Source organism: Sphaerodactylus townsendi, linkage group LG02 (assembly GCF_021028975.2).
Source record: "Sphaerodactylus townsendi isolate TG3544 linkage group LG02, MPM_Stown_v2.3, whole genome shotgun sequence".
Lineage (NCBI taxonomy): Eukaryota > Metazoa > Chordata > Lepidosauria > Squamata > Sphaerodactylidae > Sphaerodactylus > Sphaerodactylus townsendi.
In genome coordinates, this window is record NC_059426.1 from 92,470,578 (window position 1) to 92,485,658 (window position 15,081).

The 15,081-nt window shown below is 41.1% G+C and overlaps 1 protein-coding gene across 8 annotated transcripts in view; it reads right to left on the reverse strand.

Moving 5' to 3' along the window:
- PPFIBP2 (PPFIA binding protein 2) overlaps positions 1 to 15,081 on the reverse strand; it is a 157,087-nt gene that overhangs the window by 77,873 nt on the left and 64,133 nt on the right. Inside the window, exon 1 of one of the 8 annotated variants that reach the window (XM_048484014.1) lies at positions 7,038 to 7,616. The exons of the other annotated variants lie outside the window; for them this stretch is intronic. Coding sequence (XP_048339971.1) covers positions 7,038 to 7,085 — 48 coding nt within the window. The 5' untranslated portion in view covers positions 7,086 to 7,616. Of the gene's footprint in view, positions 1 to 7,037; positions 7,617 to 15,081 lie in introns of those variants that run through there. 8 annotated transcript variants of the gene reach the window in all.

Genomic DNA, 15,081 nt, shown 5'->3' on the forward strand with positions numbered 1-15,081 from the left:
GCATATACAGATGCTCAATAAAACAACAAAGTACACTTACTTACTAAAATAAATACTGGTTAGAAAATACAACAGAAATCCCTAGTGCATAACCCAGAGTTCTTCAAGCAAAGTAGAGGTGAAAAAAACCCAAGACAAAAGAAAGATGGCTGCTAACACAGATAAGATTAATTTGAAACTTTCAAATAGGGCTCTTGCTGACCAGTTAAATTCAGCTGAAAATAATGGGAGATGACTCCATGCCCATAATGAGGAATCTGACCTTGGTGATGATACAACCTAGCTCTTATCTACAAACTACCAGCAACTAGAGACAGGAAACATTTTTTTAAAATAAACTCTTCCAAAAAACAAAATGGAGTCTCTTTGGAAGTAGCAATATACAAGCAAAATAGTTATTATCTTCACAATGAGCATGTACATTTATTTAAGAAGTAAAAAACAGAAAATGATTTAAATTAATCCACTATTCCCTGAAATTCCCTAGTCAATTTTAAATCAATAACTTTGTGACTGGGTTAAATCATCAAATGAAACCACGAATTCATTAAACGATCATTAGTATTATTGTCCAAATATGGGTCACTCCATTAGCACTCTGTGTGTATATCTTATACACTGTGCTCTGAGCTCGTTGAAAGAAGGTACAGATGTGTGCTTAAGCATACGCATTTGCAAGTGTGTGAAGGCAAGAGTCCACTCTGCATTGGGAGTGACAGGCTTAATGCATTCAGGCATCCCTCTCAAAAGTTTATTGAAGAAGACTCTGGCCCCTTCCGCACACGCAAAATAATGCGTTTTCAAACCACTTTCACAATTGTTGGCAAGTGGATTTTGCCATTCCGCACAGCTTCAAAGAGCATTGAAAGCAGTTTGAAAGTGCATTATTCTGCATGTGCGGAATGAACCTCTGACCTCAGAGGCTGAAGTGAGGTATGCTGCAATTTGTGTGAAGCAAGCTGACTGGATGAAAAGCAGAGACTCACATATGTGCTACTGTTAACCTGGTTGCAATTAATCACTCTGTGGCTTTCCATTTCTATCTGTTATTTATATAATGCCATTCGAAGGTGCTACATCCCAAGTGCAAACAAAGTGTGTGAGTTTAGGTGCAGACAAGAAACAATAAAGTAAGGGAATATTAAGGTGAGCAAACTGAGCAACTACTGTTAGAATCTATTCAGGGCTAATTTCAAATACAGGATGAAGATTATGGGTTCAAACCAAACCCCGTGAAAAAGTAGGTTATGAGCTGAGTTTTGAAATGAGCAAGAGCCCCATAAAAGTGTTCAGGATTTGAATTTCAGACAGAAGAGGCAATAAGGGAGAATGGACTGAGTTGAGGGAAGGATTGAAATGTGTTCTGTATGTAGAACATGATAACTTGCAAAAATATAGTGCACAGATTCTATGTGTATGGGCTCTGTTCACCAGAGCCAACGGACATGATTTTATCTCTCCTTCACTGGTAGACTGAACAATTCTATGGAAAGGTAGGATAGGGAAAGGTAGGATAGGGAGCTGAGTATAGGAAACACATGATCTGAATGGCCACAAAAATTGTCTTGACAAAATATTTCTGGATACAGGTGAGAAGGCTGAGATGTGATATTAAGGAAAAAATAGTGACAAATACTCTTTGTGGTTATGACATGAATCAGTGTTAGTCAAGGGGACAGAAACAAGAACCAGATTTGCACAATATGGAATATAACTTGGTAACAGACTGAAATATGCAGAGTAAGTGAAAGAGGAATACCTACAGCAAGCCTCAAAAATCCCATTGGTAGCCCTACACAGTTTTGTGTTAACAGCTGCCTCACTTCTTTGAAGAAGCAATCAAAAATCATTTATACAAACCCACAAAAGGATAATAGTGTTCAATGTGGAACATCAATCAGTTGCATTTTTTCCCAGTCAATAAACTGCAGCTATCATAAGGATTGCTTGCTTGCTTTGTTCAAGTGAAGCTATTATATCCCATCTGGAATAGTGAATAAAATTCATGCTGCCACAAAAACTGCTTGTGTACAAATGTATAGCAATGAAGACATGTCCAATATATTCTGGCTTTTTAAAAAAATGAGAAGTGACAGACGGAAACAAAGCAGAGCCTAGAGAATGTGATCATCTATACCAGTGGTGGCGAACCTTTGGCACTCCAGATGTTATGGACTACAATTCCCATCAGCCCCTTCCAGCATGGCCAATTGGCCATGCTGGCAGGGGCTGATGGGAATTGTAGTCCATAACATAACATCTGGAGCGCCAAAGGTTCGCCACCACGGATCTATACCCTTTTCCCCAAAAGATCTGAGGTCAGTGGTGGTGCAGTGGAAGTGGAAGTATTCTGCAGGTGAAATAGTGCTGAATGTCTATGACATGTCAAGAGAGGTGGAGGCACTGATGCAGATGAACCTGCGGTAGCTGCAAGTAAAGACTGGGGGCTGAAGAGCCTGCTGTGGCACAGAGCTGTCACTGCCCTTGTCATGTTGACATTCCTACCCTGCTTGGAAGAGTGTCTTATTATGGAAGCCCACATGGCAGGCAGCTGCCACTGTTTCTCTATTTGCAGGAAGAGGTGGTTGATAGAGGCCTTGATTGCCCGTCTTGACTGTCACAGGGTAGGAGGGGAAGGAAAAAGGAATGGCTGGCTGCTTGCTCGTGGGGTCTTGATGGTGGCCTTTGGGGAGATCCATGCTCACACTTGTGGCTATTGTTAAAAGGTGCAGGAGGAGAACTTGTGAAAGGAGAGGAAAAAGTAGCAATCCTACTTATAACATTTTTATCTTGCCCTCCCTCTAAACAGTTTAGGGTGGTATCTATTTTTCTGTTTAGAATAAAGGCCATGCGAATAGATTGAAGTGAGATAAATATGTAGGTTTATTTGAGAAATAGTCTAAGGTAGTTGAGAGCTACTGTGGAATCTGAGTGTGTGATAAACAGCTGATTGGTGGTTGGGAGAACAGGTTGGAGGGAAAGAATCTCTGCTTTGTCAGCATGCTAGCTCCAGCTGCCCCTTTAGCTGCCTTGAGCTAAAAGCTATAGGATTGCCTATTGTTATAATTTGGTAAGATCTCCTACATCCATGCCAAAGTTTCAGCCTCATTGCAGTGGTGCCACAATTCTGTGTCTTGCCAGAGATGGGGGCTCCTTGCTGGGAAGACGTATTTCCTCTTGAGCGTCTGCTCACTCATGAATGGGCCTGGGTTGCCTCCCCATGTGCTGCCAGTCATCCCTGCACGCCAACTGCTTGCTTTGGGATGGAAAACGTGCAGAAGAAAACCCATGCGTGGCTTAGCTTAGAGACTCAAGTGGGTCTATCTGTTGGCTTTCCCCTACTCAAAAGACTTCCCCTTTGCTGGGCTGATTACCACACAAAGAGCCTCCCAGAGAACCGGCTTGCCTCTTCCATAAGTTCTCTTTGATCACTCTTTGCTCTTTCCTTGCCTACAGAACAAGGTAGGCACGAGGACCCCTGTGGAGCATTCTACCACAAATGGGTCCAGGAAGAAGTAGCAGATAACTTTACAATTTTACTTAGAACTTTCAGTGGCAAAGAGTATAACTATTTGTTCAGCAGCCTCACAAACTTTTTTGAAGACAGAACTGGGAATCCTGAACTTACACTTGGAGAAACGAACAGTACCTGACTGGATTTTGGGGTTTATATAGGCTACTTGCAGTTAGAATTGAAATCTATGTTAATCGAATGCCATAACTGATCTTTATGGACAGCTTATCTGCACCATCACCACCTAAGCGCTTATCAGCTTCATATGTAACACACATATATAACACACATACCTAACATAATGTATTAAGGCAGAGGTTCCCAACCTTTTTGAGTGAGAGCACTTTAGGAATTCTGTCACAGGGTGGTGTGCACAATCACAAAATGGTTGCCATCTAGCCCCATCCACTTTCTAAAAGCACTTGGTGGGCACCTGAAAAGGTGTTATCGGGCACCATGGCACCCACTATGCTGTGGATTCCTGCATTAATGCTTTACTGGGCTTGTTTTACATCTCCACAAGTAGGGTCCTAGCAGTTAAGCCTCCATCTGGAGCAAGTAATGTTATTCTAACTTTAAGTGGATGAGGAAGGGATTTGGCAGCTCCGTGGGTTGACTGGGTTCAAATGACAGTAAGCCCAGTCAGGGTAGAAGATTCTTCACACCAGACAAAATATGATTAAAATCCAGTCCTCAGTGATCTCATCTTTCTTACTAGAAAATCAATCTTATGGAAAAGACATTCACAGTAAAAAAAAATGTTGTCTATACATAATTCAAAACAAAGAAAGTACCTGTTATGGCCAATTCACATTTCAGGCAACCCACTTTAAACAAAGGAACATGTATAATCAAGCCCTTCACTCCTTGTAAATCCTTGATAAGAGAATTTCCCTTTTAAAAACAGTGCCTCTTATGAAAGAAGAGAGATGGCTGTTTGTTTTGACTCAAGTTACTAGCCCCTTCCAGCATGCTGCCTAAGTACCCACATGGGCCTCTTTTGGCATTGTCCTTTGAACTCTCTAGGAATGCTTGTGTTTTGGTATGGAGGCTCGTTTGAATGAGAGCTATAATCAGTGGTGGGATTCAAATAATTTAACAACCGGTTCCGGTGGTGGGATTCAAATAATTTAACAGCTGGTTGTTTACAAGCACCATTTTAACAACCGGTTCTGCCGAAGTGGTGTGAACCTGCTGATCCCACCACTGGCTATAGTCATACATGAAACTTCCAACTGGTCCAAGTAAAGTAGATATAAGCCAATTAACTTCTTCTAAGATATGGTTGCATGATCCAGTGAGCAAATGTGGGGTGTGGTGTGGTGGGTGAAACGGTCAATTTTATATTTATTTTCAACTGAAACTCAGACTGTATTATACCATAAAATCAATTATGCTACGTAGCCACATGCAAAATCAAAACTGATGCTGTATCCCCTTCATCCCCTCCTCTCTCTTTTCAGAGAAACTCAAGTATTTTTGTCACTCGCCAATGGGAAGTCCAACTCCTCCCCTTCCATGGTGAAGGAAACAGTGTTTTATTGACCAGTCAAAGAGCCTCAGCATACCATCACATGCTACTTCAACTGGTGCCCAAACTTGCCATGGCAATGGGACTGTGTTGAACAAAAAAATTCACTAAACAGACTTCTACCAATCTTTACTTATCAACTGAGCTTATGAACTCAATGGAAACAGTTTACCCAGGGAGGAATCCAGAAAGGCCTGGTGCTCTCTCACGGCACTTCCTGATATAATTCACCACTGACCATATGCGCTCCCCAAACCTCACACCTTATTCTTTGAGAACCACAGTCAGCAAAAGGGCTAGAACCCTTACTAAAAGAGAAGCGACACCTAGGTACTGCAAAATCACCACACTTCCATTTCACAGCACAGTCTATTAGGCATGGCATGTCTCATTTGGAATAATCCCAATCATGCCTGCAGTTTCAAGAATGAATTCTCCTACAGCAGGGGTAGGGAACCTGCGGCTCGAGAGCCGCATGCGGCTCTTCTGCCCTTGTACTGCGGCTCCATGAGCCGAGCCGCTGGCCCCATCCTTGCCCGCCCTGCAGGGAGCAGGGCGGACACATCCATGCGCTTCTCGGAATGAGCGGAGTAAAAGGTAAAAAAACCCAATATATACAGTGTTATCTTTATTTTAAATGTCAAAAATTATCTGCGGCTCCAAGTGTTTTCTTTTCCCATGGAAAACGGGTCCAAATGGCTCTTTGAGTGTTAAAGGTTCCCCACCCCTGTCCTACAGGAATGTTACACAGTGTCATGGTCTCTTTTGCCATAGGAAACAAGAGATTACGTTTGACATCATTACTTTGGCCATCTTGAAAATATTACATTTAGGAAAAAATAAACAATGTGCCTTAAAGGCCTTGATTTTCAGCAAATGCTGGTAGAGTTGTGATTATTACGCACTCCCTTAGTACTTATGACGTATCCAAGTCATGGATTTAATTATTTAATTTAAAATTTAAAAGCTCAGTTGCTACGCAAACAATAAATTATTGCTAAAAGCAAAGACCTGCAAAGTGAAGTATATGCCATTTTTGTCTTTCCAGCCCTACTATCCCAAACTCACAATGAAAGGGTAATAGATCTAAGGCACCAACTTTCATCAACACAAAACACAGCTAATGATCCCAACTTTCACAAAGTTGGTAACAGACTTGAAGATAATACTGCAGAACTTTACTAAAAGTGCATATTGTATCTTTTTTTCTTATTTATAGGCATTTGGAAGGTACATTTTGCAGTTCTTATTAGTATTTTTCAGATTCAATACAGTGAATCTGAATATGTTTTATGAGAAATGCCTATTTTTACTGCAGCCAAAGTGCTACTACGCAGAAAGCATAATGAAAGCATGGAAAATACCTAAAAAACCCACCAAGTATACTTTATGAATTACTTACATATTTCTCCCTTTTCTCCACCTTCCCTGTAGATCTGTAGCTATTATTAGTAATATTTAAGAAAATAATAATCTAAAATATACTAGAGTACTTAGTAGTAGATTCATAAAAATTCCAATCCTTAGTATGACCCATGTGCTAACTGACTAACAAATAGCTTTACAATCCCAATAGGATTCGATCAATTTAAACTGGTTGAACATCTAAGCACTAGGTAAGATGGCTGATTGAACGATAAGCAAATCTTGTCTAATTTTGAAAAATACACAACTTTCCAATACCTGTAGATGGAATGCCAGGGTTACTCAGTTAAGAAACTACAGGGTTACTCAGTTAAGAAATCTGAATGCAATATAGGTTAAAAGACAACATTAGCTGTTATACAGTATTTATTTTGAAAAGCCACTTATAATTTTGCTGAAAATTGCCAGATTATCTTTTAAAAGGTACAATAGTATCTCCCCTTCCTTGCAATTCCCTCCCTCACAAAGCACAAATTTCAGACAAGAGAATAAATCACAATTTCCATCACAGTGCAAGGCATTTTCTCTTCCCTCAAACTAGTGAAGTAATGGAAGTGATTCACTTACCCTGTTCAGCCACGTGAAATGTTTGTAAATATTAATCTCACTCTCCATGCTTTGGGCCCATCTCAGCAATTATATCTCCTGGGTTCAGAGCTTTGTTCTGGTGACCACAATCTTTCTTCTCTCTCTCTCTCTCTCTCTCTCTCTCTCTCATTGCCTCCTACTCCCCCCTTGCTTCTCTCTCCACTTCTAGTAAGCTGAATCTCTGCATATATTTGATTTTAAATTGTCCCTCAGGCTTATTCTAAACTCTTCGGCTGGGTGTATATTCACAACCGTATAAACTTAAGATTGCATTCCCTCCTACCCAACCAGAGCATCTGGTTTTTTGTTTTTTTAAGAGATCAGTCAGCAACCGGCAGTAATATCACTTTAAAAGCTTCAAAAGATGCATAATGCCAGATGGTCCCAGGAAAATGAGAAGAAAAAAGGAAGCTTCTCTAGCTCAGTTGAATTCTGCAGTGAGAGTGTTCTCTTTTAATGGTAAAATAACAAGCTAAAAATTGCTAGGCTGTCATACAGAAACTATTTCAAGTAATGCCTTGTCTAGCTTTCTGTTTCAAGACTGGCTGGAACTCATTACCCCAAGACCCTCTACTTCCTGTCTCTGTTTTACTTGGTGTTTATCGGAACACTCCTCAGCTTCTCAGTTTATTTCAGGCTGGGACTAAAGCCTAAAAATAAGCTCTGTCGTTTGAGAACCGCTAGCTACCCTCTTCTCACAAAGACATAAGAGCCCCTTTCCCCACTGCCTAAGTATTCCATATGTTTTTCAAGAAGGACCAATGAATTAAACGGATCATAAATACACAGTTCAACATTTTTATGTTCTTTGCTACGGCAGCTAAAGCTCTACAGCACTGCAAAATTGAATATTTATTGTGGTCACTTGAGTACTGTTTAGATGGGTTTCTGTTCTTGATTTTGGTTTTTCCCCTTTGCTCTTCTATAAGATATCACTAATTTTGACTTTTGACTTATCATTTGGAGTCATAATTCAGGTGTAAGTTATAGGAAGAGATTCACAAGGAAAATTTCAATTGACCATACTACATGACTAACGAATAGCTTTACATTCCAAAACTGAATGCCTGATGTGCTAATTCAGTTACAATGTTTTAAATGCTCAAAAATTAATGGAGGCAGAATGATGTACACTCTGCACAGGTATGTGCAGAATGTTTCTGAGCAAGTTCTACGTGCATTGTAGTCCACTCAGACCAGACATGCTTACTAAGAATAGCTGTTAGTATTGGACCAGAACTGCTATCACTTGCCATGGCAAAATGGACCAGCTCCCATGCTGTCCCTTTTACAGACATGCCACAAAGATGTATTCTAGTACAGACTTTTCCTAAGCCATGGAAGAAAAGAGAGAGTAAGAAAAAGAGAGAGAATCAGAGAAGCATCTTTGTAGTAATTCAACAAAAAGTGGAGACTAAAGTCAAACTTGCCCCAGTAGCTTACACACTATGACCCCTCCATTCTACTGAGTGAATGGGAAAATGCAAGGACATGCTATACAAGCACAAAATGTGAAACAAACCCATTAAGGCATACGACAGGAGATTTTTTTTCCTATTGCCCAATCAAGTTGGCACTGTAGTAATGATGACCTTGGATCTGGTAACAAACCTTCACAGCAATTATTATGGCTTCCAAGTTAATAAGGTTGGTGCAAGAATGGCATACAGTAACAAGAACAAATATCCTGACTGGGATAGCCCAGGCTAACCTGATTTCAGGAGGTAAGCAGGGTCAGCTGTTGTAAGTATTTGTATGGGCAACCTCCAAAGAATACAAGGGTCATCATGTAGAAGCAGGCAGTGGCAATCCACTTCCAAACATCTCATGCCTTGGAAACCCCTGTAGCTGTGACTTGACAACACCAAAAAAATTAGCTGTGACTTGACAGCACCACAAAAAAAAGGAGCAGAAGGAGCGGCCTTCCATATGATCTAGTTTTAATCTTGTGCTACTTAATCCAGCAACAAGTTCTAGCTCCAAAAACTGCAGACTTCTTCTGACCACTTCATCCTCCAACCAAAATTATGTCTGAATATTTCTCTTGTGGTGGTGGAAAGTGTCATCAAGTCACAGGTGACATATGGCAACCCTGCATGGTTTTAAAGGCAAGAGCAATTCAGAGATAATTTGTCATTGCCTGCCTCTGTGTAGAAACCCTGGACTTCCTTGGCAGTCTCCCATCCAATATAGGATACTATACTAACCAGGGCTGGCCCTCTTGGTTTCTGAGATCTGACGAGATTGGCCTATCCTGAGCCATCCAGGTTAGGGATTTCTCCAGGAAACGCTAAATTATCTGGGAATCATCGTATGGGAAGGCAGAGAACTACAGTTTGGTAGCTATAATTCACTCAGTGTTAGAACAGGTGGAAAAAATTGGTGGGGTGTATCTTGCAGGTGGTTCATAATAATTCTGTTCCTTTCGTAACCATGTATGCAAATATGTCCTGGGATAGGAGGGAAAACAAATGTGTGGTCGCTCAAGCCAATCTCCCTGAGACCACACGTATTGCCTTCTACTTCAATAATTAAACCATCAGTTCCATGTGCCTGAAGGTTTAATTTCAATCCCACAGGAAAGTATTATTCTGGAAGATTGCCAAAATATAAGACTATCACCACCCACAAACCAAAATGTCTCCTGGAATGAAAGTTTAAAGACACCTGAACATCAAAGTAATAGCACGCTCAGTCTATACTCAAAACTGTTCCTGTTCAGAAAACATTTTTTTTCTTTACAGCTGAAACAGTGGTAAAATGTGCAGGCCTCAGGTTCACGTAATCATCCTATGTACACTCTTACCCTCACTTGTTCAGGTATATTCCACATTTAGTTTCTCCAATGGGTAGATCATTTTCCCCATCAGGACTGGGAAAGAGGCTGAGGGGAAACGGACAGACCAAGACCCTTTGCTACTCTCACAACAGAAAGAAAATGTAATGGGAACATGGCCCAGGAATTAAAATAGTACAATTTTTTCATTGCACATACATGCGGGGGGGGGGGGAGCACTGTATAACCTGTCAGTTTTGAAGAAGACATGAGAACTCTTTCTCTAAAAACATAATTTTTTGGATGTAAATTTTTAATGGATTAACGATAAAACTGCTTTAATTAATTATTATATTTATTAATGCTTATATACAAGTGGGAAGCAGAAAGGCCTTGTGGGATGCATCTTATTTCTCCCTACCCCACAATTTCCTCTTTCCTTTTCCTGAAAGTCTCCATAGTTTCTCCCCTTTCCTGCTTCCTTCTCACCCAGCAGCCAACCTCCCATTACCCCTTTGTCTTAAGCTTTCCCTTGCCCCTTTCCGTCAACCTCTAGCTAGAAAAACTGAGGACCATTTTTGTGCAGTGCTGGCCACTGACATGGTGCTGGCCACTGGTAGGAACCCTGAAGGACTTGTGGGATGGCACCTGTGGGATGGCACCTCACCTGTAGAAGGCACTTGTGGGATGCTGCATTACTTTCTCAGTATCCCCCTTCTGCACACTCTTGCTACCCAGCAACTCACACATTTCTCCTCCCTCCCTGCCTTATTCTTTGCTTCCCAGTCATTCACCAATCTATCTTTTATCTGATTCCATCTTCAGCTATATTTATTACTTACTGTATATACTGTATATACTGTATATACTCATGTATAAATTGAGTTTTTCAGCACATTTTTGTGCTGAAAAAGCCCTCCTCGACTTATACACGAGTGAGGTGTATTTTAAAAAATATTTTAGGGTTTTTACTTTGTCGGCCACCAGGGGGCACAGTTTTTAGGCTAGTGGCACCAAAATTTCAGGGAATCATCAGCTGACACTCCTGATGATACCAGGCAAGTTTGGTAAAGTTTGGTTCAGGGTGTCCAAAGTTATGAACCCCCAAATGGGTTCAGGGTGTCCAAAGTTATGAACCCCCATCCCCCATTGTTTCCAATGGGAGCTAATAGTAGATGGGGCTACATTTTGAGGGTCCATAACTTTGGACCCCTTGAACCAAACTTCACTAAACCTAGGCGGTATCATTAGGATAATCTCTTGCTGAAACCAGCCAGGTTTGTTGATATTTGATTCGGGGGGCCCAAAGTTATGGATCTCCAAAGTGGGTGCTCTCATCCCCCATTGTTTCCAATGGAAGCTAATAGTAGATGGGGCTACCCTTTTGAGGGTCCATAACTTTGGACCCCCTGAACCAAATTTCGCCAAACCTGGATGGTATCATCAAGAGGGTCTCCTAAAGATACTCTGAAATGTTGGTACTGCTAACATAAACAGTTATTATTGAGACCATATTGTTCTTGTTGACCCTCTTTTCCACTTACAGAGCTAGTTTACTGTTTCTCTTTGAAATAAATATTCAAAAACATTTAACCTACTGATGCCTCAATTAATGTAATTTTATTGGTATCTATTTTTATTTTTGAAATTTACCAGTAGCTGCTGCATTTCCCACCCTCGACTTATACGAAATTCAATAAGTTTTCCCAGCTTATTGTGGTAAAATTAGGTGCCTCGACTTATATGCGGGTCGACTTATATACAAGTATATATGGTATTTACTCTATTTATACCCCATCTATCTCCATAGTGAGAACCAAAGAGGCTGATATTATTTTATTCTCATTTTTAATTGCACATCAAGTCTGTGAGATAGATTAAGATAAAAGTATATGACTGACCCAAAATCACTCAGTAAGCTTCCACGGGAAGATGGGGATTCGAACCTGGGTCTCACAAACCCTACTCTAAAGCTTTAACCACTGTACCACATAGGTTTTCATAGGGTGGTGGCTCTTGAAACAAGTTGAGTCATGCTAGGTGGGTGGTAGCAAGTCACCCAGAGGACTATGGTTACCAACCTCCAGGTGGGACCTGAAGACCTTCCAGAATTACAACTTAACTCTAGACAACAAAGATCACTTCTTCAGGAGAAAATGGCTGTTTTGGCAGGACTCTAAGGAATTAAATTCAGCTGTGGGCTCTCCCATCCCAAAACCTGCCCTCCTTAGATTCCACCACAAAACCTTCAGGAATTTCCCAGTCTGGAACTGGCAGCCCTAGCCTGGCCTGTTGCCAATTAGTCCTCTCTCAAATACCAAAATAGGGCTGGTAAGGACCCTGCCCCTTCCCCCTTTTACTGACAAAAGAAGTCTTGGAATACTATGGTTGCCTTGTGACAACCATTGAGGGATTCGATTGATTAAAGCTACAGACACTGCTTTTATCATTTCCAGATAAATTTATCATTTTCAGATAAATTTTCACATTTTTCTGCAAACTTCAGGCCCTTTTCAGGTTTGCAGAAAGATATATTTTGCCAGTTCACAGCTCCAGTCACTGAATTTAGGTATCCCAAGATTTGACCAACTTTGTTATTAGAATATAAAACAAATTTGATGCTTGCAGGGGGAAATCATAGCTCCCAGCCCCCTCATAGCTGGAGCCCCCATCTGGTTTCCTCACTGCCGGGGGGTGGGGGTAGCATGGACTGTTGTGATTCCCCCATCCATCTCCATGGTTGCCAGCTGAATGGCAGGGGAGCAGCAAGGACTTGTACACATCCCTTCACATGATTCCATTAATTACTGGTTCAGCAGGAGTGTGTGGGGGGCTTGCTGGCTTGGCAGGGTGCAGCAAGTAGTCCTGTACCCCCTGCCTGATTTCGTTCTTGCCAGCTAAGGGGCAGATGCGCTTGCTGGTTTGGCCAAGCCAACAAGGAATCCCATGGCCCTCTACCCAAATACTTCATTGTCAGCTTCTGGGGGAGAAGGAGCAGATAGGACTTACACACACGCTGTTCGGTTTCCTCCTTGCTGGCTCAGTGGAGAGCCCATGAGACTCATGGGGTATAGTCCCATCTCCCCCTGTAGATGAGCCCAGCAGGTTCCCATGCCCTACCACACACCTTGTAGCCTGACCTCTACAATAACAGTGCCTGGGAACCACTCTGAGCAAACAGCATTTCTCAGCTAGGTCCAGAGCATATCCCACTGTATACTGCCGCAGCAGCTACTCCTTGAACACCTCCAATGTCTGCCACTGCAGAGGCTGAGCTCAGAGTGGCCCCTGGCTGCAACTGGCAGGGCAACCAGGCCCAGAGCAGCTCCCTGAGGTTGGAATTAGCAGTTCTACAGAAACAAAGCAAATGTGTTGTCTGTGCATGAAGACAACTTTTTATTTCAGGGTGAATTTAAACCCTGCAGTGTATTTTTTAAAGATGTCAGACTCTCCCAAGTTCACAGAAACATCTGTTTAGTGTCAGCATGTCTCTGATCTGCAGATTTAGATATCGACAGATGGAGCTCACATTTGTGAAACAGACACATTGACAATTCAAATTAAATGACTGTGTATAATCTAGTTAAATTTTAGTTAAATTCTGGGTCTGATAGTACTTGTTCTATTCTATGAATAACTCAATGGAATTTTTAAAGATTTGGCTTCCAGGAGTTGATTAGCCCAGTATTTACACACAACCAGGTTAAAAAATCCACACAGTTAAATGCACTTCCCTTACTAAGAATCAAGCCCACAGTCATCATAAGAACATAAAAGCCCTGCTGGATCAGACCAAAGGTCCATCTAGTCCAGCATCTTGGTTGCAGCCAAAAAGTTACTCTGGATGCCCAATACACAGCATGGAGTCCAAGGCCTTCCTTTGATGTTTCCTTCTGGTATTGGTGTTCAGACTTTTCATTACGACTCGGTGTGAAGGGTCCCTTTAGCCACCATGGGTAGTGGCCACTGACAGACCTATCCTCCAAGAATCTGTCTAATCCCCTTTTAAAGCTGTCTATTCCTACGGCCATCACTACATTCTCTGGCTGTAAATTTCCTAATTTTAATCACTAGTTGATTAAAGTTTCCCTTTGGTCAATTAATTGCCCATCAACTGCACTGACTGTCCCCAAGTTCTAGTATTTTGGAATAAGAAGAAAAAGTCCTCTCTCTACCCCATACATAATTTTATTTCTAAACTGAAAAATCCCGGACTCCCAGTGAAGTCCAAAGGCTATATTAGTTAAACTATACTTTCTGACTGCCTAAAGCTTTGGTCATGTGAACACTCACTTTGTTTCAAAAACAGTATTGAAAAGATCTAACATACCTGTTTCTGGTTCAGCGATTCCTTCTAATTTTTTATGTAACTGCACGTTGATTTTTTTTGTTCTCATTCTTCTAAGTCAAAACGGAAATTGAAAACACTGAGGTTTCTATCATGTGCTCCTGTCAGCAGCTTAACAGCTTGGAATGTTGACGAGGCAGATTCCACAGTCACATGCTGCCAACTACCTGTGTCTTACTTTTATGTCACGATTGAGCTTTGACCTCATGAAGTAAAACACCACTTGCTTCAACATAAAACCTTCTCTATTTAACAGAGAGGATGTCAATATTATCTAAACAGAACTTGCAAGAGTGCTGTGTTTTAATGAAGCTGTTGTCTCCCTGATCCATTCATTCCTCCTGTTCAGAATACCAAGCAGGTTGTATTTGAAATCCTGAAATGCGGTTGTCACATTTATTAATTATATTTATGTACTTACAAATGCAAAATTCCTATAAAGGTGGGTCAGCCTTTTTCCACGGGGTATGTTGATTTAAAATCACTTACTCCCCAAAAGTAGTGTGCCACTGTTCTGCTACAGAAAATAAAAGTAAACACTCCCGGTACAGACTTAATATAACTTCCTGAAACACGATCTCAAGAGTTAACCCTTGCATTTACACAGTGACTGAAACAAAATCCTTTCCTTTCTCACTTGTATTAATGAGCTCATTCTTCCTCTGCCTTGGTGAGTTTTTCTGCAACTTATACTGAATTTTTGGAGGTGCAATTTATAAATTAATCTTCTCCCGAGTAGCTACAATTTCTACTAGAATATGACTAGAAATGTGACTTCTGTAAGGTAGAGCAAGAAATCTGGTGCAGGGATTAAGTATTCTCAGACTCCACAGCCCCAGACATGTAACATGTTTCTGTACAGGCTGCTGAGTGAACTCCTGATAATAATTAGGCAGCAT